Source organism: Balaenoptera borealis, assembly GCF_965194805.1.
Source record: "Balaenoptera borealis genome assembly, chromosome: 16".
Classification (NCBI taxonomy): Eukaryota; Metazoa; Chordata; class Mammalia; order Artiodactyla; family Balaenopteridae; genus Balaenoptera; species Balaenoptera borealis.
Window position 1 is genome coordinate 43346908 of NC_138872.1, and position 25271 is coordinate 43372178.

General features: G+C 42.3%; 1 protein-coding gene across 7 annotated transcripts in view; it reads right to left on the minus strand.

Moving 5' to 3' along the window:
- Nucleotides 1–25271, minus strand: part of LOC309612803 (kinesin-like protein KIF16B) — a 295491-nt gene that overhangs the window by 150756 nt on the left and 119464 nt on the right. For 6 of the 7 annotated variants that reach the window (XM_082358978.1, XM_082358975.1, XM_082358979.1 and 3 more), the window contains exons 13-15: nucleotides 10731–10850; nucleotides 9537–9588; nucleotides 7456–7593 (exon numbers count right to left, since the gene is read on the minus strand). In XM_082358978.1, coding sequence (XP_082215104.1) covers nucleotides 7456–7593; nucleotides 9537–9588; nucleotides 10731–10850 — 310 coding nt within the window. The remainder of the gene's footprint in view (nucleotides 1–7455; nucleotides 7594–9536; nucleotides 9589–10730; nucleotides 10851–25271) is intronic. The other variant, XM_082358980.1, reaches the window with a different exon arrangement.

Genomic DNA, 25271 nt, shown 5'->3' on the forward strand with positions numbered 1-25271 from the left:
ACTGAAATCATATCAACCATCTTTTCTGACCACAACACTATGAGATTAGAAATCAATTACAGTGAAAAAACCGTAAAAAACACAAACACATGGAGGCTAAACAATACGTTACTAAACAACCAAGAGATGACTGAAGAAATCAAAGAGGAAATCAAAAAATACCTAGAGACATATGACAATGAAAACACGACAATCCAAAACCTACGGGATGCAGCAAAAGCAGCTCTAAGAGGGAAGTTTATAGCTATACAAGCCTACCTCAAGAAACAAGAAAAATCTCAAATAAACAACTAAACTTACACCTAAAGGAACTAGAGAAAGAACAAACAAAACACCAAATTAGTAGAAGGAAAGAAATCATGAAGATCAGAGCAGAAATAAATGAAACAAAACCAAAGAAAACAACAGCAAAGATCAATAAAACTAAAAGCTGGTTCTTTGAGAAGATCAACAAAATCGATAAACCTTTAGCCAGACTCATCAAGAAAAAGAGGGAGAGGACTCAAATCAATAAAATTAGAAATGAAAAAGGAGACGTTACAGCGGACACTGAAGAAATACAAAGCATCATAAGAGACTACTACAAGCAACTCTATGCCAATAAAATGGACAACCTGGAAGAAATGGACAAATTCTTAGGAAGGTACCACCTTCCAAGACTGAACCAGGAAGAAATAGAAAATATGAACAGACCAATCACAAGTAATGAAATTGAAACTGTGATTAAAAATCTTCCAACAAACTAAAGCCCAGGACCAGATGTCTTCACAGGTGCATTCTATCAAACAATTAGAGAAGAGCTAACACCCATCCTTCTCAAACTCTTCCAAAAATTGCAGAGGAAGGAACACTCCCAAACATATTCTACAAGGCAGGCCAACATCACCCTGATACCAAAACCAGACAAACATACTACAAAAACACAGAATAACAGACCAATATCACTGATGAATACCGATGCAAAAATCCTCAACAAAATACTAGCAAACAGAATACAACAACACATTAAAAGGATCATACACCATGGTCAAGTGGTATTTATCTCAGCAATGAAAGGATTCTTCAACATATGCAAATCAATCAACGGGACACACCATATTAACAAATTGAAGAATAAGAGACATATGATCATCTAAATAGATGCAGAAAAAGCTTTTGACAAAACTCAACACCCATTTATGATAAAAACTCTCCAGAAAGTGGGCATAGAGGGAACCTACCTCAACACAATAAAGGCCATATATGACAAACCCACAGCAAACATCATTCTCAATGGTGAAAAACTGAAAGCATTTCCTCTAAGATCAGGAACAAGACAAGGATGTCCACTCTCGCCACTCTTATTCAACATAGTTTTGGAAGTCCTAGCCACGGCAATCAGAGAAGTTAAAGAAATAAAAGGAATACAAATTGGAGAAGAAGAAGTAAAACTGTTACTGTTTGCAGATGACATGATATTATACATAGAGAATCCTAAAGATGTCACCAGAAAACTACTAGAGCTAATCAATGAATTTGGTGAAGTTGCAGGATACAAAATTAATGCACAGAAATCTCTTGCATTCCTATACACTAACAATGAAAGATTAGTAAGAGAAATTAGGGGAAAATCCCATTCACCACTGCAACAAAAAGAATAAAATACCTAGGAATAAACCTACCTAAGGAGGTAAAAGAGCTGTACTCAGAAAACTATAAGACACTTATGAAAGAAATCAAAGATGACACAAACAGATGGAGAGATATACCATGTTCTTGGATTGGAAGAATCAATACTGTGAAAATGACTATACTACCCAAAGCAATCTACAGAGTCAATGCAATCTCTATCAAATTACCAATGGCATTTTTGACAGAACTAGAACAAAAAGTCTTAAAATTTGTATGGAGAAACAAAAGACCCCGAATAGCCAAAGCAATCTTGAGGGAAAAAAATGGAGCTGAAGGAATCAGACTCCCTGACTTCAGACTATACTACAAAGCTACAGTAATCAACACAATATGGTACTGGCACAAAAATAGAAATATAGATCAATGGAACAGGAGAGAAAGCCCGGAGATAAGCCCACATACATATGGTCAACTAATCTATGACAAAGGATGCAAGGATATACAATGGAGAAAAGACAGCCTCTTCAAATAGTGGTGCTGGGAAAACTGGACAGCTACATGTAAACGAATGAAATTAGAACACTCCCTAACACCATACACAAAAATAAACTCAAAATGGATTAAAGACCTAAATGTAAGACTGGACACCATAAAACTCTAAGAAGAAAACAAAGGAAGAACACTCTTTGACATAAATCGCAGCAAGATCTTTTTTGACGCACCTCCTAGAGGAATGGAAATAAAAACAAAAATAAACAAATGGGACCTAATGAAACTTAAAAGCTTTTGCACAGCAAAGGAAACCATAAACAAGACGAAAAGACAACCCTCAGAATGGGAGAAAATATTTGCAAATGAATCAACGGACAAAGGATTAATCTCCAAAATATATAAACAGCTCATTCAGCTCAATATTAAAGAAACAAACAACCCAATCCAAAAATGGGCAGAAGACCTAAATAGACATTTCTCCAAAGAAGACATACAGACGGCCACGAAGCACATGAAAAGATGTTCAACATCACTAATTATTAGAGAAATGCAAATCAAAACTACAATGAGGTATCACCTCACTCCTGTTAGAATGGGCATCATCAGAAAATCTACAAACAACAAATGCTGGAGAGGGTGTGGAGAAAAGGGAACCCTCTTGCACTGTTGGTGGGAATGTAAATTGACACAGGCACTATGGAGAACAATACGGAGGTTCCTTAAAAAACTAAAAATAGAATTACCATATGACCCAGCAATCCCACTACTGGGCATATACCCAGAGAAAACCGTAATTCAAAAAGACACATGCACCTGAATGTTCATTGCAGCACTATTTACAATAGCCAGGTCATGGAAGCAACCTAAATGCTCATCAACAGACGAATGGATAAAGAAGAAGTGGTACATATATACAATGGAATATTACTCAGACATAAAAAGGAACGAAATTGAGTCATTTGTTGAGACGTGGATGGATCTAGAGACTGTCATACAGAGTGAAGTAAGTCAGAAAGAGAAAAACAAATATCGTATATTAATGCATGTATGTGGAACCTAGAAAAATGGTACAGATGAGCCAGTTTGCAGGGCAGAAGTTGAGACACAGATGTAGAGAATGGACATATGGACACCAAGGGGGGAAAACTGTGGTGAGGTGGGGATGGTGGTGTGCTGAATTGGGCGATTGGGATTGACATGTATACACTGATGGGTATAAAATTGATGCCTAATAAGAACCTGCAGTATAAAAAAACAAACAAAACAACTAATACTAAACTTTCATTGGGTTATTTGTATGGAAATATGTTAATATAAATGTTTCAGACATTACATGAAATTTCTAAAAATCTTATATTTGTATTTGTATGGAAATATGTATGGAAATATGTTAATATAAATGTTTCAGACATTACATGAAATTTCTAAAAATCTTATATGTTCTGGTATAATGTTATAAGTAATAATCCTAGTTATTACTTTAAAATGTATATCTCAGAAATAACTAATTTTCTTGTCAACTGTATTATTATGAACTTTCATCAAATCTTTAACCGTGGTCATTTTTAAGTCTTTTGTCATTTACAGACAGTTCTGGGTGTACTCTGATGATTTTGCAAATATGTTCCTATAAAAGGGTTTCAAAAAAAAAAAAAAAAGCTTTTGCACAACAAAGGAAACTATAAACAAGATGAAAAGGCAACCCTCAGAATAGGAGAAAATATTTGCAAACAAATCAATGGACAAAGGATTCATCTCCAAAATATATAAACAGCTCATAAAGCTCAATATTAAAAAAACAAAGAACCAAATCAAAAAATGGGCAGAAGACCTAAATAGACATTTCTCCAAAGAAGACATACAGATGGCCAAGAGGCACATGAAAAGCTGCTCAACATCACTAATTGTTAGACAAATGCAAATCAAAACTACAATGAGGTATCACCTCACACCAGTCAGAATGGCCATCATCAGAAAATCTACAAGCAATAAATGCTGGAGAGGGTGCAGAGAAAAGGGAACCCTCTTGCACTGTTGGTGGGAATGTAAATGGATACAGTCACTATGGAGAACAGTATGGAGGTTCCTTAAAAAACTAAAAATAGAACTACCATATGACCCAGTAATCCCACGACTGGGCATATACCCTGAGAAAACCATAATTCAAAAAGAGTCATGTACCACAATGTTCATTGCAGCTCTATTTACAATAGCCAGGACATGGAAGCAATCTAAGTGTCCATCGACAGATGAATGGAGAAAGAAGATGTGGCACATATATACAATGGAATATTACTCAGCCATAAAATGAAACGAAACTGAGTTATTTGTAGAGAGGTGGATGGACCTAGAGTCTGTCATACAGAGTGAAGTAAGTCAGAAAGAGAAAAACAAATACCACGTGCTAACACATATACATGGAATCTAAAAAAAATAAAAAAAAAAGGTTCTGAAGAACCTAGGGGCAGGACAGGAATAAAGATGAAGACGTAGACAATGGACTTGAGGACACGGGGAGAGGGAAGGGTAAGCTGGGACGAAGTGAGACAGTGGCACTGACATATATACACTACCAAATGTTAAAGAGATAGCTAGTAGGAAGCAGCCGCATAGCACAGGGAGATCAGCTTGGTGCTCTGTGACCACCTAGAGGGGTGGGATAGGGAGGGTGGGAGGGAGACACAAGAGGGAGGGGATATGGGGATATATGTGTACGTATAGCTGATTCACTTTGTTATACAGCAGAAACTACCAAAACATTGTAAAGCAATTATACTCCAATAAAGATGTTTAAAAAAAATCACTAATTATTAGAGAAATGCAAATCAAAATCGCAATGAGGTATCATCTCACACCAGTTAGAATGGGCATCATCAGAAAATCTACAAACAACAAATGCTAGAGAGGGTGTAGAGAAAAGGGAACCCTCTTGCACTGTTGGTGGGAATGTAAATTGATACAGCCACTATGGAGAACAGTATGGAGGTTCCTTAAAAAACTAAAGATAGAATTACCATATGACCCAGCGATCCCACTACTCGGCATATACCCAGAGAAAACCATAATTCATAAAAACACATGCACCCCAATGTTCGTTGCAGCACTATTTACAATAGCCAGGTCATGGAAGCAACCTAAATGCCCACTGACAGATGAATGGATAAAGAAGATGTGGTACATATATACAATGGAATATTACTCAGCCATAAAAAGGAACAAAATTGGGTCATTTGTAGACACGTGGATGGACCCAGAGACTGTCATACAGAGTGAAGTAAGTCAGAAAGAGAAAAACAAATACCATATGCTAACACATATATATGGAATCTACAAAAAAAAAAAAAATGGTCATGGAGAACCTAGGGGCAAGATGGGAATTAAGACATAGACCTACTAGAGAATGGACTTGAGGATAGGGGGAGGGGGAATGGTAAGCTGGGATAAAGTGAGAGAGTGGCATGGACATATATACACTACCAAACGTAAAATAGATAGCTAGTGGGAAGCAGCCGCATAGCACCGGGAGATCAGCTCAATGCTTTGTGACGACCTAGAGGGGTGGGACAGGGAGGGTGGGAGGGAGACACAAGAGGCAGGGGATATGGGGATATATGTATGCATATAGCTGATTCACTTTGTTTGTTGTACAGCAGAAACTAACACAACAATGTAAAGCAATTATACTCCAATAAAGATATTTTAAAAAAGAAAAACAAAAAAGCACATGCACCCCAATGTTCATTGCAGCACTATTTACAATAGCCAGGTCATGGAAGCAACCTAAATGCCCATCGACAGATGAATGGATAAAGAAGATGTGGTACATATATACAATGGAATATTACTCAGCCATAAAAAGGAACAAAACTGGGTCATTTGTAGACACGTGGATGGACCCAGAGACTGTCATACAGAGTGAAGTAAGTCAGAAAGAGAAAAACAAATATCATATATTAACGCATATATGTGGAATTTAGAAAAATGGTACAGATGAACCGGTTTGCAAGGGAGAAATAGGGACACAGATGTAGAGAACAAACGTATGGACACCAATGGGGGAAAGCAGGGGGGAGGGTGGTGGTGGTGGGATGAACTGGGAGATTGGGATTGACAATATATATACTAATATGTATAAAATAGATGACTAATAAGAACCTGCTGTATGAAAAAAAGAAAAAAAAAAAAGAAAGAAAAAGTTCTTGGGCTTCCCATGGCTCAGTGGTTAAGAATCTGCCTGCCAATGCAGGGGACATGGGTTCGAGCCCTGGTCCAGGTAGATCCCACATGCCACGGAGCAACTATGTCCGTGCCCCACAACTACTGAACCCACGCTGTAGAACCCACAAGCCACAACTACTGAGCCTGCGTGCCACAACTACTGAAACCCATACACTCTAGGGCCCGTGGTCCACAACAAGAGAAGCCACCGCAATGAGAAGCCCGCGCACCGTGACGAAGAGTAGAGAAAGCCCACACCGGCAGCAACAAAGACCCAACACAGCCATAAATAAATAAATGAATAAATGAATGAATGAATGAATTTTTTTAAAGTTCATGCAAATATTCCATAATACTGAAATTATTTCAAAAGAAAAAAAGATATGACACCAGATCCTGTATGTATAACTATTCATAAAAAGAATGTAAATAAGGTAATAAAATTATTAAAAGAAGCCACTGTGTTAAGGTTTTGCATCTGAAGAGCACATTTTGAACTTCACAAATTCATTTAAAGTCTTATTTCCGTAACAGCAGTAACTTTTAAGTCAATATATAGATGTTTAATTCAACAAGACAACGGGCATTTTATAAAGAAGTTCTCCAGGGCTTCCCTGGTGGCGCAGTGGTTAAGAATCCGCCTGCCAATGCAAGGGACACGGGTTTGAGCCCTGGTCCAGGAAGATCCCACATGCCGCGGAGCAACTAAGCCCGTGTGCCACAACTACTGAGCCTGCGCTCTAGAGCCCGCGAGCCACAACTACTGAGCCTGCGTGCCACAACTACTGAAGCCCGTGCACCTAGAGCCCGTGCTCTGCAACAAGAGAAGCCACCGCAATGAGAAGCCCGCGCACTGCAACGAAGAGTAGCCCCCACTCGCCGCAACTAGAGAGAAGCCCACACAGCAACGAAGACCCAACGCAGCCAAAAATAAAAAATTAATTAATTAATTTAAAAAAAGAAAAAGAAGAAGTTCTCTAGCAAAAGAGAAAACAGCCTAATGAAGCAAACAGTCTTCATCCTTTTTACACCTAAAGTGTAATTAATTCTAAGATGCACGTGTTCCCCCATTACCTAATCAACCTGTTTTCCAGAAATGACACATACAAAGAACTCAGAACCAAAAGCCAATACCTTGATTGAGGTGCGTGGCCTCCATGATCTGAACACCGTTCACAGAGCACTGGGACCCACTCAGGGGAATCAGTGTCACCGTCCCCCCGACATTTTCAAAGATGCAGTGCTCACTCTCCAAGTCGAGGCCGTGAAGAACTAAGATGGGAAAACAGAGGAAGAAAAGATTTCCTTTGGTATCTAGTGCAATGATTCCCAACCTTCATTTATTTTCTCATATTGAATATTCTTTCTTTTCCATACAAAACTGAGAGGTGAACATTTATGTTTAGTGAGAAAACTGAACTTCAGGAGTTCCTGGCATCAACTGACAGAACCATCCCTTGATTGTTACTCGGGGGGTCTGGACATCCCCCGTATAAGGGAGTAAGTTCTGGCACGTTCATTTATTTCATCTTCGGGGAGAAAACAGTTGAGTAACTTGTCTTAACTGAATACCACTGAGTCACTCCTGCTTCAGTCTAAATAACTTTCCTCCTCCAGTTACCCAAAGGTCACAAAATGGAAGAGAAGAAAAGGGCCCCATGGTTCAAGGATTTACTGTGACCTCCACGCTTACCGCCACTGCGTTCCAGGAGCACAAACCAAAGGTAAAAGGTGAACACGGCATGGCATGGATCTTGGGAGGCCCGAGGAAGTCTCCAGAAGTCCTGAGATGACCCAGCCACAGCCTGTGCCGATTCTGAGAGAACCTGACCTCCACAGATCTCTCAGAGCATGTGGTTGCTAAGGGCTACCGACTCCCATCCGACCACCCTGAGCTGCTCGTGTGTGATGAGCGGCCAGGCATGGACATGAATGCTGGTCACACAAACCTACATGATTTCAGGCACAGTTCTTGGCCAGCTTCTCAGAAGCACAAGCCAAACGGCTCCCACTCCTCTCCACAGAACTGCACTACTGAACTTTTCTGTTCACAGAAAACATGTGTTCTTAGCCCTTACCACATTTATAACAAACCCAAAGGTCACATGTATTGATAATTTAATGTAGAGAGGAAGAGGCCTGACACCTAGTTCCACCCAAAAACAGCTGAATCCAAGGATTCAATTCCAGGAACTGGTTTCCAGCTCTCCCAGATTCACGATAAATAGTAAATACACATAGGAAATGCGAGCTTTGGCTTGATTAATAGCTTACACTTGGCATGAAAGCAAGCTCATCACCAGCAATTCTAAAACCAGCTGAGAAGATATAATTCTTCCCCTGCCAATCCCCACCTTGCCACACACACACGCACACGCACTCTACCACCGCCGCATGCATCCCCTAAGTTATGCTACAATATAAAGCCTGGCAAGACCTCACCTGGGTACCTCACAAAGACTTTGGGGAAAGCCAGAAGTCTGTGTGTGTGGATGCTGTGTACGTGTGTATCCTACTTTCTGCCCTCATCTTTGCACAGGTAAGTGTCGACTGGGAAGGATTTCCCATCAAAGGGTCTTATATCTTTTATCTGTACCTGTTAGCATATTTCCACTGTGACAAGAGTAAAGTGATTTAACTAACAGCACACTTGAAAGGCGTGACTTTTCAAGGATAGAAAGCATGCATGGTGGGGGAAAGGATTCACAGTTCCATTTTATTCACTAAACTAACTGTTCTGTGTTAGTCATTTGAGCTGCGTTCAAAATTACAGAAATACACGTTCTGATCAATATTGTATTTGAAACGTTTTCTTTTTTATAATTACTTCAATGTCAGTCATTCAAAAGAAATTCATTAAACGATTTTTAAAAAGTCATTGGAGGACTTCCCTGGTGGCGCAGTGGTTAAGACTCCGCCTACCAATGCAGGGGACACGGGTAAGAGCCCTGGGCCGGGAAGATCCCACATGTCGCAGAGCAACTAAGCTCATGCACCACAATTACTGAGGCTGCGCTCTAGAGCCTGCAAGCCACAACTACTGAGCCCACATGCCACAACTACTGAAGCCCACGCACCTAGAGCCCACGCACCACAACGAAGAGTAGCCCCCGCTCGCGCAACTAGAGAAAGCCCGCACGCAGCAACGAAGACCCAACACAGCCATAAATGAATAAATAAATAATTGCGAAGAGGAAATGGATAAAGATCCTCACCAATATCTTGTTCTGTTGAAGCATCTTCTCTACCAACATATGTCTGACCTTCCTAGGGAGAAAAGTCAAGCAAAATTTATTAATAAGAACATGAGGAATGATCTGTTTCTCCCTCTTCCATTGAAGCCCAAGCAACCTGGTGACGGATGGGCGAGCTCTGTCCCGGGCAGGCCACAGCCTCAGTGCAACTGGAGTTCACTGAGGTTCTGTAACAACAGCCCGTGGTATCCGAAAAAGGACAGGACCTCTGAGGCTCAGGGCTCGACAAGAGTTGGGCTCCTGTTTTGCCATCAATAACCTGCCTGTGACAGCAATCTCACTGATGTTCCCAATCCTTTCTGACAAGTCTCTCCTCTAGCGGCCAGGGGTTTCTTTGTATCTAAAGATATGGCTTAGGATATATCTAAAGGAATTGAAAGCAAGCATTCAAACAGATACTTGTGTGCTGATGTGTATAGCAGCATTATTCATAATAGCCAAAAAGTGGAAACAACCCAAATATTCATCCATGGACAAATAAAATGTGGTACATACACTGGAATATTATCCAACCATAAAAAGGAATGAAGTACTGATACATGTTACAACATGGATAAACATTATGCTAAGTGAAATAAACCAGATACAAAAGGAAAAATATATATATATATGGTTTAGGGGAGCCTTCAAAGCACAAGCGTAATACCATTCTCATTTGAAGTCATGGATCAGACAGAAGATACTAAAGTCAAGGTTACAGAGGCCACCACTGATACTGATGTGGAAATTCTGCTCTCTTGACAGGGATACCCTGCTCGGGACCAGGCCCAACGATGTAGGCAAGAGGCACAACTTTATAATTAACACAAGAGACCAGGAAACTGTACATACAACAAATGCCAGTTCGGGTGCTGGTAACTTTTCTTCCTCAGTCTGTCTGCCTTTTTGTTCCTTACCTCCCTCTTGCTGAGTCTACAAATTAGAGGGCAAAGTGAATGGATCTTCATTTAGCTTTAGGACTACATAAAACAGAAATTTCTAATACCACAGAATCCCAATGAACTGCTGAGAATCCCCAAAGGACTCAAGGATTTGTTGTATATTCTTCAGGGTCGTGGCTGCGTTCGTGGACACAGAGTATGACACTAAACCTTGCCAGTGTCCACAGGGAAAGCTGAAACCAAAACGAGAATGTTCCAGGCAAGTAGTTTCTACCTTCAAGTGATATAAGATAATGCCAGTGCTCAGAAGGTCGTCATCGATGCCAATTAAATGGGGCAGCTCGGAATCCAAAACAACTCCAATCCCTTCTTTCCTCAGGGCCAGAGTTTGTTCCTGAAATTAGGAGGGAAAGAAAAGGAAAAGGTTACTTTGAGGAAAGAAAACTTTGTTATTAGGTTCTCTTTAGAGTGTGAAAATGAACAATGTTTTACTTCTCACCAAAAACACTGCAAGAAAAATGGATTGTAAGCTTCATGTTGAAATCCTGGCATATGGTGGGCAAAGTGAGCTTGGAACATACAAAAAGCTCATAAAATGAAATAAATTTATTGCCTGATACAGATTCATACATATATACATATATGTATACATATGAATACACACATGCACACACACATATATATGAAGCTAAGCTCAAACCCTGCCTTCTTTAGGAAAGGTTCTAGAACCACTAGACCAGAAAGCAATCTTTCTCCCTCTTCAGAACCTTTATTTCACTTAATACCTAGACGTCTCCTGACTTGTTGGTTCTTCTTGCCAGTTACTAGAGTCAAACTGCACATGGCCCTGAAAGCAACCCTTTCCCGTGCATTTGCTACCGTGCACCAGAGATACCTGACCCGCTGTGCCCTGCATCACCTTCTATCCACTGATCATTCCCACCTACACACAAATCTGCTACAGAGCTCCCATCAACCACCACCACCACCACCTCCCTTGGCCCTGCATCTCCCTCCAGCTACCACAAATTTCTCTGTGCCCCTTTAGAGAAAACCACCTCCAAAGAGTTTCCTACTTGTGGTCCTCTAGTTTCCCCCCTCCGGCTCTTTCTTGAACCCACTTCCATGGAGTCTTTCATCCCAGGGACTCTAGTGTCTACAGTCACTCCCTTGATGATCTCATCCTGACTCCTGACTTTACCTGCAATCTACACAGTTGTCCCTGGGTATCCATGGGGGATTGGTTCCAGGACCCCCGCGGATACCAAAATCCAAGGATGCTCAAGTCCCTTATATAAAAGGACATAATTTGCATATATCCTACGCACACTCTCCCCTATATTTTCAATCATCTCTAGATTACTTGTAATACCTAATACAACATAAATGCTATGTAAATAGTTGCAAACATAGTGAAAGTGCTATGTAAATATTTGCTGGAGCATGGCAAATTCAAGTTTTGCTTTTGAGAACTATCTGAAATATTTTTTCTCTGAATATTTGTGATCGGTGGTCGGTTGAATCTGTGGATGTGGAACCCGCAGACACGGAGGGCTTGACTGCATGCCGACAACTCTCAAATCTAAATCTCCAGGCAGACCTCTCCCTTAAAACTCCATCCTCGCGTATATAAACCTGCCTACCTCGGTATACCTGTGGGGCTACCAAGCAGGCAGCTCAAACTTAACACCCTGAAAGACCAGCCCTGATGCCCCCTGCCTCCCAAACCTGCACACTAGCCCTTCTCGGTAAACACCAATCTTCCTTACAGTTGCTTGGACCAAAGATCAGGCTGTCCTTTGCTCCTTTCTCTAAACCCTACAGCACTCGGTGTTGACTCCACCTTCAAAATATGCCCCCAATCTGACGACAAACCACTGCACCACATTGCTGCCTGGCCCCAAGCATCACCACCCTCGCCGGGATGGCCTCAGTAATCCTGGCCACACCCACTCGTGCCCCAGCCAGAGTCCACGCTCTCCCCGGCTGCCAGACAGACGGCAGGGCAGGCCGCTCCTTTTCTCGGGTCAATTACACGGCCTCCTCTTCTCTGAGTAAAACCCAAAGTCTCTGCAAGGGTCTACAAAGCTCCAAGTGACCTCACCCCTTGCTGACCTCCTGCCGCTTGCCCCCTGCTCACTCCTCTCCCGGAACCCCGGCTCCTTGCTGTTCCTCAAACTTGCCAGCCGGCCCTCACCTCAGGGCTTTGGTCATTGCTGTTTCCTCTGTTCCTGTCTACTCCTTCTCTTCCCCTAGAGCGGGGCTTCCCAACCTTGGCACCACTGACATTTTGGAGCAGATGATTCTCCATTGTGGGGGGCTGCCCTGGGCACTGGAGGATATTTAGAGCATCCCTGGCCTCTACCCACCAGATGCCAGTAACACACATCCCTCCTCCGAGGTTGTGACAACCAAAGATGCCTCCAGACACCGAACAAAATGTGCCCCAGTTGAGGCACAAACAAAATGTGGGGAACAAAATGTGCCCCAGTTGAGAAGAACTGCCTTCAATTCACACATAACTCAGCCCTCATTTCCTCTGCTCAGAAGCCACCCTCCCCATCGCCCCATACGAGACAGCAGTCACCAACCTCTCTTGTCCTGATTTGTTTCTCTCTTAGCAATTATCACTCTATGATATGTGATATACAAGTTTATCGCTTGTCTCCTGACTAGAATGTAACCCAATGCCTTATTTCGTGCCTGACACAGAGGAGCTCCTCAATTAATATCTGTCAAGTGAATGAATGAGTGGGTAGATACTCAGAGTTCAGAGAAACGCAGGAAGGAAGGTCAAGAGCAATCTCGCAAGGAAGAGACGGAGAGGCCCTTCACCATCAGGCCCATCTGCCCTAAGACAAAAAAACCCTCAGAATCCAGGCTTTGAGGCAATTCCCAGGTGGAAAGCAGACAAACCCCGGAAGAGTGAAGGTGAAAGCTCCAGCCTTGAGGTCGGGCTGTGCTGAGTTGAGCCGGGGGCCCATCCAAGAACAGGACACTGTGCTGTGTGACCACAGGCTGATGGAAGCAGCAGAGCAGACAGCCCCGTGCTGCTAACGGGGGCTCCGGGTCAGGGATGTTCCGAGCGACCCTCTCCCTCACCCACTCCTGCGACGGGACACGCTGAGCACAGCACAGCTCCAGACTCCAAAGCCCAGAGCTGCCCGAAACAAAACCGGAACCCCTCACATTCCTGGATCAAATAAATGGATTCTGTATCATTTAAATATTAAAACAGTCTACGAAGCCTGCCATTCTCTCGCTGAAGAATTCAGAACCTCACAACCTTGCAGACAAGGGGCCCCTGGGAGGTTCTGGGAAAGGGCCGGGGGGAGAGAGAGAAGTCCCCAGCCTTCACCTCTGCAGACACTGGGGCCTCCACCGCACACATGCGGAGTTGGAGTCGGGCCAGAGGGCAATGGAGCGGAGTAAGAAAAAAAGATGGTTTCGAAAATAAATAAATAAAAATCACCACTTGAGGGAAAGCAATTTAATTTAACAACCATTAAATAGATACACAGAGAAAATGACCAATGCATAACTTAAATTCAAGAAAAGGAAATGAAGCGTATCACTATTCTTCAATTACTTCTCTTATCAGACGGGCTTCCTCTCCGGGGCCCAGAACCTCAGGCTTGGAGGCCGGAGACTTCGTTCATCCTGATAGGCTACACCAAGGCCCTTGCAAATCCTGGCTAAAATGAGCCCTCTAAATAAACCAACCCCGACTCCTGCCTCTCCGATGTTGGTAGAATTCGTGCTTTTCCTCTTGCCCACAGAGCTCAAACTGAAGTGGAAAGTCTGTGATTTTTCTTTTTAAAGATATATATTACACTGGAGAGTTTAATCATACAGCCCCATCTCCTGAAACAAGGCCTGCTAGCTCTGAACTGTGACAGCGCTGCACACACGGTAGGTGGCGCCTGGCCATGAATTGCTCCAGGCTTCCAGGTCCATGTGAAAAGGAGAGGGACTGTTCTCCTAAGTCCAGAGACATATGTATTTTCTTTCTGCATAAAAGTGGACAATATCCCAAAAGGGGGCGGGGGGAGGCAGTATTTTAAACTCTAATAGCTCCCACTCAAACTAGAGAAACTGTTTTGGACTACATCACAGTTTAGTTTGATATTCTTTTTTTTTTTTTTTAACCCATTGAAAAGCACTTTTTCTTCCTTCCTTAAAATAAGTCTCATAGACTTAGAAATTCATTTGAAATTCATAACTTCAGAGCCATTAGGTCAAAAGCATTACTTGTCCCCACCCATCCCCAATACACACACACACACACACACACACACACACACACACACACACACACTTCCATACATAGAATGGGTAAAACCTGAATTAAGAGAAAGTCTCTCAGGATTGGGAATGGGGGCATATGAATTTATGATTAATGCTGCCCTAAAGCTCTATGACATTCAAGCTGCATTCACTATATGATATTATAAAAGTGTCACCTCATAAAACTAAAAACGGGGGTTTAAATCATTGCTCGAGTGAAAAAGTAATTTCAGACAAAAATACCTATCACTTATAAAATATTTATTGAGTGGCCCCTACTGTTATACATAATTGATGAAATACCTCTTTGATAAGATGGAATATTTAACAGAGCAGAGCTGGCGATCCCTTTCCCAACTCCAGGCACATGGGCTCCCAAAGAAAGAAAGTGGTCAAATATGTATAGCTGCACATATTTTGTATCCAAACAAAGCTTTTGGCAACCAATATTTGTATAAAAAGGAAACTACCGCCTGACAAAAAGTATAAAAAGGCAGTATCCACTCAAACATTATGTTCATCACATTTCCAAAAATATGTTCAATAAGTTTTTTTCAACCCCTAAATCTAAAACCTGTGTCGAGGGCTGAGATGGTGGCAGCAAATCCTCTGGCACATGCCGGCGGTTCAGGTGAGTGGCAGGCAGGACTGCCCAGATCAAAGGGAGAAGCCACAAGGGCCTGGCTCATTGGGAGTGTCCCATATAACCCCCATACCCCTTCATTAGACTCAGCAGGAATCCTCTCTCTTTTCATCACAATATCACATCCTTAAAATCCAGCACTGGGGACTTCCCTGGTGGTGCAGTGGTTAAGAATCCGCCTGCCAGTGCAGGGGACACGGGTTTGAGCCCTGGTCCGGGAAGATCCCACATGCTGTGGAGCAACTAAGCCCGTGCACCACAACTACTGAGCCTGCGCTCTAGAGCCCGGAAGCCACAACTACTGAGCCCGCACGCCACAACTACTGAAGCCCCCGCGAAGAGAGCCCATGCTCTGCAACACGAGAAGCCGCCGCAATGAGAAGCCCGAGCACCGCAACAAAGAGTAGCTCCCACTCGCCACAACTACAGAGAAGCCTGTGTGCAGCAATGAAGCCCCAAAAATTATTAATTAATTTAAAAAACAAACAAACAAATATCCAGCACTGTGTCTGTCAAAATGCAACAAACTTCCTGAATAAACAGGTGAAAATCAAGACAAAAACTTGTCAATAAGAAGCCTATGTTTCCCTTTCAAGAAGCCTTCCTGAGAGCTAGATCTTGCTTGGGAAATACTGGGAAAATTTTGGCGACGTGTCCGCCCTACCTGAACTAAGAGCTCTCAAAGGGCAGAAACTGTGCTTCCTCACACGGAGTACATGGGGGAATATGGCTGCACCAGGCACAGAGCAGTCACTCAAGAAGTGCTGATTATTCGGCACTGCAAGTTGTAAGTGATTTTTACATGAATTTTTGTTGTTATTGTTGTTGCTAGCCAAGAATTAAAAGTCAGAATTTTTCTGGTGGAAACTCAGGCTAGGAAGAACCATGTGCTTCGCTAACTAGGAGAGTTGTATGGAGTTGCCTCACAGCAGAAAGAGCACTTAAGTTCTGCAAACCCAAGGCCGACAACACTGATCAGAAGAGGAGGGGTCACCACAACCAGGGCTTAGAGCACCTGCCCAGTGCGGGTATGAGGAGGAGGGAGGGGGTCAGGCAGACAGGAGGACTCATAAAAAATGAAATTACCCTTCCTCTAGCATAAATGCTTTTTAATTAAAAAAAAAAAAATTTGTATGTGACTTCATTTGAATTTAACAGAAGGAAAAGCAACTGAAGTATTTGTTGAATTTCAACCAAATGTTTCTTCACTACAACAGACACTTACTAAAATATGCTTCTAAGTTAAGACATTACGAAACATATTTAGAGGTTGACAGCACTGTGTCTATATTTTTTCCTCTGTGTTTTGGTTTTAAGTACCATTCCCCAAGCTTATAGATGTCTGAGAATATCCACCTTCTGCCCTTGCACCTGAATGACATCGAAGCTGTGTCACTCTGGGTCGTGTTCATACCTCCTCACTCAGAATGTTGAGTTGGCTCCACTCTCTTCAGAAATTAAATGCTGCACTAAGGAAATATGAAGCTAGTCTGACTTTTGGTCTATGGCAGATAATTTGGTTTTCTGCCTGGATGTCTGAAGATTTTTTCCTTTACCTTTGAAATTCAGTAGCTTAATTAGGATAGGTATTGGTGTTAAACATTCTGTTCTCTGAATTTTCCCATAACAGGATACATTCTTCTAATCTGCAGACTCAGTTCTTTTGTTTGTTTCTTTTTCATTTCCTAAAAGTCACCTTGTTTTATATTCCATTTTCTGTTTCATATGTTGACTGTCTACTTCAGGGAGGCCAATTATCCTTATAGTACATTGTCTTTTCATCTTTTAGCTTCTGATTGCTTTAATGTCATGATCACTTCACTTGTGTTCACTGAGACTATCAAGCCTTTAATTTTTAGTAATTTGGTTGCAGTGGCATCTATTCTTTCCTTTGGTATTTCTAATTTTATTTCTTGGTCCTGCAATGGTTGTTGTTCGGGACCTCAGTCTTTCTGTAGATCTGCAATCTCTCTTTTTTCATCTCATTCTCCTTTAATCATCTTGCTGTGTTTACTGAATTCACATTACTCATTAACTTGTTCCACAGAATGAAACAACTTTAAGGACTTCCCTTCTATGCCTTGAGGTATGATTTCATCTAGCTCTGGATGCTTTGTCTTTTACATGCTATATCCCCTTTTTTTCTTTTTCTTTGTCTATCCATCTGTCCGTCTATCCATCCATCCATCGCACTTACGTTTATATAACCGCCTCACTTTTTTTCTTCATCTGTGTGTGCTCAGGTGTATCTGTCCGGAAATTCTGCTGCTCTAACACAGGATGGGCAACTCCTTGACTCTTTTCCTACTGCTGCCCCATCTGTGATCTTTCCGGTTTGAAGACTGAGTGGGTCTGTGTTCTCTCCACCATTCTCTAGCCAGACTGAGTGACAGGGCCAGGAGGTCTCCACCGAGGCGCGGTAAAGGCTTTGTTCGAATTCCTGGGCTCTGGCCTCTTTTAAGAAAGGTCATTAAACATCCTCCACCGGGCGCCTTCCTCCTGCCTGAGAGGAGAGCCCACTGCAGTGGGGACACTGGCTCTCAGGTTCCCTGGTCTCAGAGACTCAGCTCTGCTTTCCACTTCATCCCAGTTGCCACCAGCAGCCATTTCTATGACTCCTCCGTAAGAAGAGGAAAAGCACCGTGTTCCTCCCCAGATCTGAGGGTGTGGGGAGCGCTTCTAGAATCCTCACTGACTCAGCTCCTGAGGTGCAGGCTTAGGAATCCCACCCCGGCCTCCCCTCCTCAGCGGCCAGCGCATGGCCCTCTTCATCCGCTTCCTGTTAGCGAGCTCGTGGAGGCGTTTCTGCTGCGGGGTGGCATGTTTGCTTTTTATTATTATCTCTTCGTTTCTTTGAAACGTGTGATGTCATCTCCAACGCCTATTCTCCAAAGTCAAGAACAGGTATTCAGCTGGCTACAAAAAGGAAGAAAACAAGGGTGCTCCGGGTTTGGGGGGAGGGGTCTCTTGAGCAAAGGTACGGTGGCAGAAAACATGGGCACATACACAAGGGACCATTGGACATTCATTTAACTGATAAACCTGGTCCGGAAAGCCAAGCTGATGGTCAATATTTGATTCAGAAACCGGGAAGGCACTGAGAATTTTGAAAACAGGAACTGGCTGATACTCAGAAGATGAACCTGGCAAGGATGTGTGGGATGACTAGGAACAGAGGGAAAAGGGAGGCGGAATTGGGAAGGAAGGAATAGCTTGGTGGACGCTACGCAACAAATAGTTTAGACTGATGGACCTTAAGTAAAGACACCCTTCTCAACTGTTTTACATACTCCTCTTAATGAAAAATAAGGAAACTGGGGAGTTTGCAAGAGTTGCAGAAGTCCGATAAATATCAGAAAGATCTTTATTGCTAGGAAAACAAAATCCTGACGGTTCCCAGTAACACTTTCCAGACAGCTCACCAAGTGGATATTGTTGACATTAAAAATCGCTCACCAATTTGACTAGCAAGTGTTGTCAAGTAATTTGCATGTGTCTTTTATAATATACAAATGGTAAATAGTCATTGTCGACACAAACCAATTAGCTCTGAAATCCTGAAAGTACACACACTGGCATTCACCCAGAAGCTACAGTCTCTCGTACATTCTCGTGCACAAAGAAAGAATCCTGTCCGTCTAACAGAGGAAGGAAACAGCCACCAAGATTACCAGAGAGTCGATGAAGCTGTGCTTCAACCACCATCCCACCTTCCTCCACCCTTTGTTCATGTAACCTGAGCCAGCGGTGATGAAAAGGAATAAGGATCTCCCCTTGACTTTCCTCCAGGAAACAACTTTTTATTCTTGCTATGCTCCCAGAGAGCATGGTGAGGTGGAGAAAAACAACATTTGCTGGCTAGACATGTTCCATGTCCCTGCAAGGCTGACTGGTAACACGTAAGCCTTCGTGTGAGAGCTCTATTAATGCTCTTGGAATGGTAAAAGATTTTCTTAAATTACAAACACAGGGAAGGGAAAGAACAGTCTGTGAGAGTTCAGGACTGGAAATCTACCTACACTGAAAAGGTCTGGCAGGTACCACAGACCCAGAGAGGCCAGGGAGGACCAGGAATCAACCTTCATCAGCATGAGGATTAAGGAAGGAGATGGTTCTGGTGAGAAGGCAGAATTAGCAATCCACAGGTTGAAAAAAGAAAGGAAGGATCAAGTGGGTCAACCTAGAAGTCACCCTGTTCTTCTCCTTGCCTCTAACCCCACAGCCAACCATCAGTGGGTCTACCCGCATGGCAGCAAAATCATCCAGGACCTTCCGTCTCCACCGCCACTGCCACCACCACCTCCTGCCTAGTCTCTGACATCCCCCAACTGTCCTTCTGCTTCCTCTCTTGCCAGCCTACAGTCTGTTCTCCATGTGACAGCCAGAGCCTTCTTTCCAGAATGTCAAGAGGTCACACACAAAACTCTACAATATTCTCATGCGTTTGGAATAAAGTGGCACCGGCAGCTCACTTCGTCTGGCCCCTACCCACCTCTCCAACCTCACCCCCTCTACTCTCCACATGACTCCCAACGCTCCAGCCACAGTGGCTTCCTCATTCCCACTGCAGGGCCTTTGCACACGCTGTCCCTGCTTCCCCGGGAAAGTCTCCCGTAAATCTTGTGGCTGGGCCCTTCTTGTCAGTCAGCTCTTACCACACATGCTGCCTGCTCTCTAAAGATCAAAGACACCAGTAAGGTGGACAAGGTCCTTGCTCACGTAAACCTCACCTCCTAGAGAGGAAGCGCACGCCTCCTCCCGCCCCCCCTCCCAGGGACATTCCATCACTCCACCTGGCTTGCTGTTTTCAGAGCACTCCAGTCTATCAAAATTATGTATTAGTGTATTGTCTGTCTGCTCCTCCAGAAAGCAAATAGTGGGTCCAGGACAACATGTCAAGAACAGGGAATGAGAGAGCAGGCTGGGGTCAGTGAAAGGCAAACTATCACTCTGACTCCAGGGCTTAGACTGTCTCTCATCAGTCCTATTTGTACGTTCCCTGCCAGGCAAAAGCAGCTCCTGAACCTCAAAAGAATGCTTAAAATGGCCAGAATAAGTCAGAAGCTTACAAGGGAATGTTGTTTACATATGAATGGATTCCAAAAGATAATCATCATAAATAATTTAACAAGTGTCCACAACATCTGTACCTAGCATGCATCAGGAAGTTGATATCAGATTGGCACCTATTACATCATAAAAACTGAAGCAGGAATGCAAAAGCCTTGCTTGCAAAAGACTTTCAAATAATCCACATTACAGTACCTGCAGTCAAAAGAGACACACTTAGGGCTTCCCTGGTGGTGCAGTGGTTCAGAGTCTGCCTGCCAATGCAGGGGACACGGGTTCGAGCCCTGGTCTGGGAAGATACCACATGCCGTGGAGCAACTAGGCCCGTGAGCCACAACTACTGAGCCTGCACGTCTGGAGCCTGTGCTCCGCAACAAGAGGGGCCGCGACAGTGAGAGGCCGGCGCACGGCGATGAAGAGTGGCCCCGCTTGCCGCAACTAGAGAAAGCCCTCGCACAGAAACAAAGACCCAACACAGCCATAAATAAATAAATAAATAAATAAATTTATAAAAAGAGACACACTTAGTATAGACGGAGAATAGTCCCGGACTCATCCGGGCAGAAACAGGAAGGGAAGAACCTGACTACCTCCTCACCTCCCCGGTACCAGCAAGCCGACATTTCCTGGCATTGTTGGAAGTCAGCCCCTAAACAGTAAATAGAATTAATATTGTCCTCTTAATGAACAGAAGCTCTTGGGGCAGTTCAATTTCCACTATACCTCCCACTGCAGAAACATCATTCTTTATCTGACGCTGAACAGCTAACTGCTAGCAGGCACTTCAGAGAGATGCTATGTACATCTTTCTGGTGAAACAGTCCTCCGCTGGCTGAGCAAATCACCCAGATGTCGGTATTTAAATTATGCAAAATGCATAATACCGATTAAAGAAATTACGTGTGAAAATATGCAAGAGCAAATTTCCTCACATTAATATTTAACTAGACTTTTTAAGTGGAGCAGGATCTTGTGAACACAAGTACTTTGGTATATTTGACCTAAATGGAAGCCCAAAATACTCAGGAGCGTTCACCAGGAGGTTCTACAAGGGCATTTTTATATAGTACGAACCTTAACCCGAGGTAAGAAAGCAGAGTGAAAGAATCACTTTAAGTGGTGTGTTGTAACCCAGAAAGCTTCAATCTGACATTGGCCTTAAACTTCGGTCTTGTAAAGCTGGCTTACTCTTGTTTCTTACCCACAGAAATACGTCACACTTGTCTCTGCCTCCAGCCTTTGCTCAAGGGATAATGGCTTCTTGGGACAGCTTTCTAGTTCTTTCCCCTCCTGAATCTTACCCATCCTTCCCCTCCCCGGGGAAACACATAGAGCCACGGGGGACCCTTCCTCTCAATGACAACAGTTACCTGGCCTGATCACCCGCATCTTAGTCAAAAATGACTAGTGCCTTTATATCCATACACTGCTTGTTTCAACTGCTAAACCAGTAGGTCACTCAAGGAGTTTCTAAAACACCATGCCTGAGCCCTGCACTGGTCCCTTAAATAAGCATCTCATTTAAAGATGGACTCGGGTATGGGTGTTTTTTTAAGCTCCCAGGTATTTCACATCCATATTTTTTCTGTATCCCCCAAAGGACTGACACCTCTGTTCTGCTGGGTGCACCCTGAGGGTGCCCGAAGGGTAAGTGCTACAGTTTATCCTCCAGCCAGCTTCTTCTGCAACTCATTCAGCCCACACTTACGAGCATCTGCTACTACTTGCCAGGTGAACTTAAAACTGTCTGCTAGATTACATAGAAAATGACTTCAGTTTCTGTTTAAAATGTGTATGAAGGGTATATATACATTTGATTCGAGTGTGTGTGTGTTAGCTTGGGCTGCCACAACAAAATACTAGAGACTATATGGCACAGACAACAGAAATTAATTTTCCACAGTTCTAGGGGCTAGGAAGTCCAAGATCAAGATGTCGGCAAGGTAAGATTTATTCTGAGGCCTCTTCTCTTGGCCTGTAGGGGGCCACCATCTCACTGTGTGCTTACGTGGCCTTTCCTGGGTGTGTGCACACAATGGGGGAGAGAGAATGATAAGGCTACAGGCCTTTTGGATTAGGATCCTATCCTTATAACTTCACTTAACCTTACCTTAATTTCCTCCTAAACGCTCTAACTCTAAATACAGTCACACTGAGGATCAGGGTTTCAACATATGAATTTTGGAGAGAAACAATGCAGTCCACAGCAGGGTGTGTGTGTGTGTCTAATATATACATCATACACTTATAAATGCAGAATATATCATAAATACAATAATTATATATGAGAAAGAGAGACGAGACAAACAGAGAGATACTGAGCCTAACAGAGACATCGCAAATTAGAAACAGAGATTATTATCTCTGGGTAGTTTTTTTCTTTATACTTTTTCACTTCCCAAATTTTCTATAACAAACACACTTGTAAGTAAAATAATACAGGTAATAGAGATTTTTAAAATAAAATAAAGGAACATACTTCCATATGAAATTTTTAAAACTTATTTCACTTAATTTATTCCAATTTATTTTATTTAAAATATATTTTACACAATCTCAAGTAATCTCCAAGGCTGAGTTTTATTGTATGTTATATAACATTCTGAAGATGGAATTCTAAAATGATGAAACGAAAATGCATCAGCCAAAACTGAAAGCCCAGAAACCATTTCTCCAAAAGCCCTCAATATGGAAAATCTGCCCACAGCTAACATCATATTCAATAGTGAAAAGCTAATAGCTTTTCCTCCAAGATCAGGAACAAGACAAGGAAAAAGAAATAAAAGCCATCCAAATTGGAAAGAAAGAAGTAAAACTGTCTCTACCTGCAAATGACATGATATTATATATAGAAAACCCTAAAAACCCCACTGAAAACGTGTTATAGCTAGTAAATAAACTCAGTAAAATTTCAGGACACAAAATCAATATATACAAATAAGTTGCATTTCTATACCCTAATAACAAACTATCAGAAAGAGAAAGTAAGAAAACCATGCCATTTACCTTGCATCAAAAAGGACAAATTAACTAAGAATAAATTTAACCAAGGAGGTGAAAGACCTGTACACTGAAAACTACTGATGAAAAAACTGAAGATATAAATAAATGAAAAGATATCCCATGCTTGTGGAATGGAAGAATATTATTAAAATTAAAAGGTCCATTCCAACCAAAACAATCTTCAGAGGCAATGCAATTCCTATCAAAATTCCAATGGCATTTTTCATAGAAATAGAAAAAACAATCCTAAGATTTGTATGGAACCACAAAAGACCGAATAGCCAAAGCAATCTTGAGAAAGAAGAACAAAGCTAAAGAAGGCATTATGTTTCCTGATATCAAACTATATCACAAAGCTATAGCAATCAAAAGAATATGGTATTGGCATAAAAACACACACTTAGATCAATGGAACAGAATAGAGAGCCCTGAAATAAACCAACGCACATATGGTTAATTAATTTATGACAAAGGCACCGAGAACACGAAATGGGGAAAAGACAGTCTCTTCAATAAATGGCATTGGGAAAACTGGACAGTCACATGCAGAAAAATAAAACTAGACCCGTATTTTATATCATACACAAAAATAAGCTCTAAAGACAAACATAAGACCTAAAATGATAAAACTCCTAGAAGAAAGCACAGAGGATAAACTCCTTAACATCAGTCCTGGCATGATTTTTTGGATATGACAACCAAAAGCAAAGGCAACAAAAGCAAAAGCTCAAGATTTCACCACACTACTCAGAACAGCATGTAACGTAAAATTTATGAACTGTTTATATCTGGAATTTTCACTTTAATATTTTCAGACTGAGGTTGGCCGCAGGTACTGAACCTGTAGAAAGCGAAATCGCAGATAAGGCAGGACTACTTTACATGAAAAGGTGCTCAGCATCACTAATCATCAGGGAAATGCAAATCAAAACCTCAGTGAGATCACCTCAAGCTTGTCAGAATGGCTATTATCAAAAATAAACAAGAAAAAATAAAATAAAACAAGTGTTGGTGAAGATGTGAAGAAAAGGGAACCCTTGTGCACTGTTCATGGGAATGTAAACTGGTGCAGCCACTATGGAAAACAGTGCAGAGGTTCCTCAAAAAATTAAAAATAGAACTACCATATGATCCAGCAATTCCACTCTTGGGTATTTATCTGAAGGATATGAAAACAGGGTATTAAAAAACATCTGAAGCCCATATTCACTACAGTATTATTTATAATAGCCAAGATATGGAAACAACCTAAATGACCATCAGCAGACAAAGGGATAAAGAAAATGTGATAGACAGACAGACATATAAACAGACAGACAGACAGATGCGCGCGCGCGCGCGCGCACACACACACACACACACACTGGACTACTATTGGCCATAAAAAGAAGGAAATATTGCCATCTGCAACAACATGTATGGACCTTGAGGGCAGTATGCTAAGTGAAATAAGTCAGAAAAAGAAAGACAAATACTACATGATGTCACTTATAAGTAAAATCTAAACAAACCCAAGTAATAGATACAGAGATCAGACTGGTGGTTGCCAGAGGTGGGGGTGGGGGTGAGGTGAAATGCGTGATGGTGGTCAAAGGGTGCGAGCGTGCAGTTATAAAATAAATATGTTGCAGGAATGTAACGTGCAGCCTGGTGACTAAAGTTAACAATACTGTGTCACGTAATGGGAAGCTGCTAACAGAGTAAACCCTAAAAGCTCTCATCGCAAGAAGAATGTGTACCCAAGTTGAGGCGACGGATGATAGCTAAACTTACTGTGCTGCTCACTTTGCAATAATACATATATCAAAATCA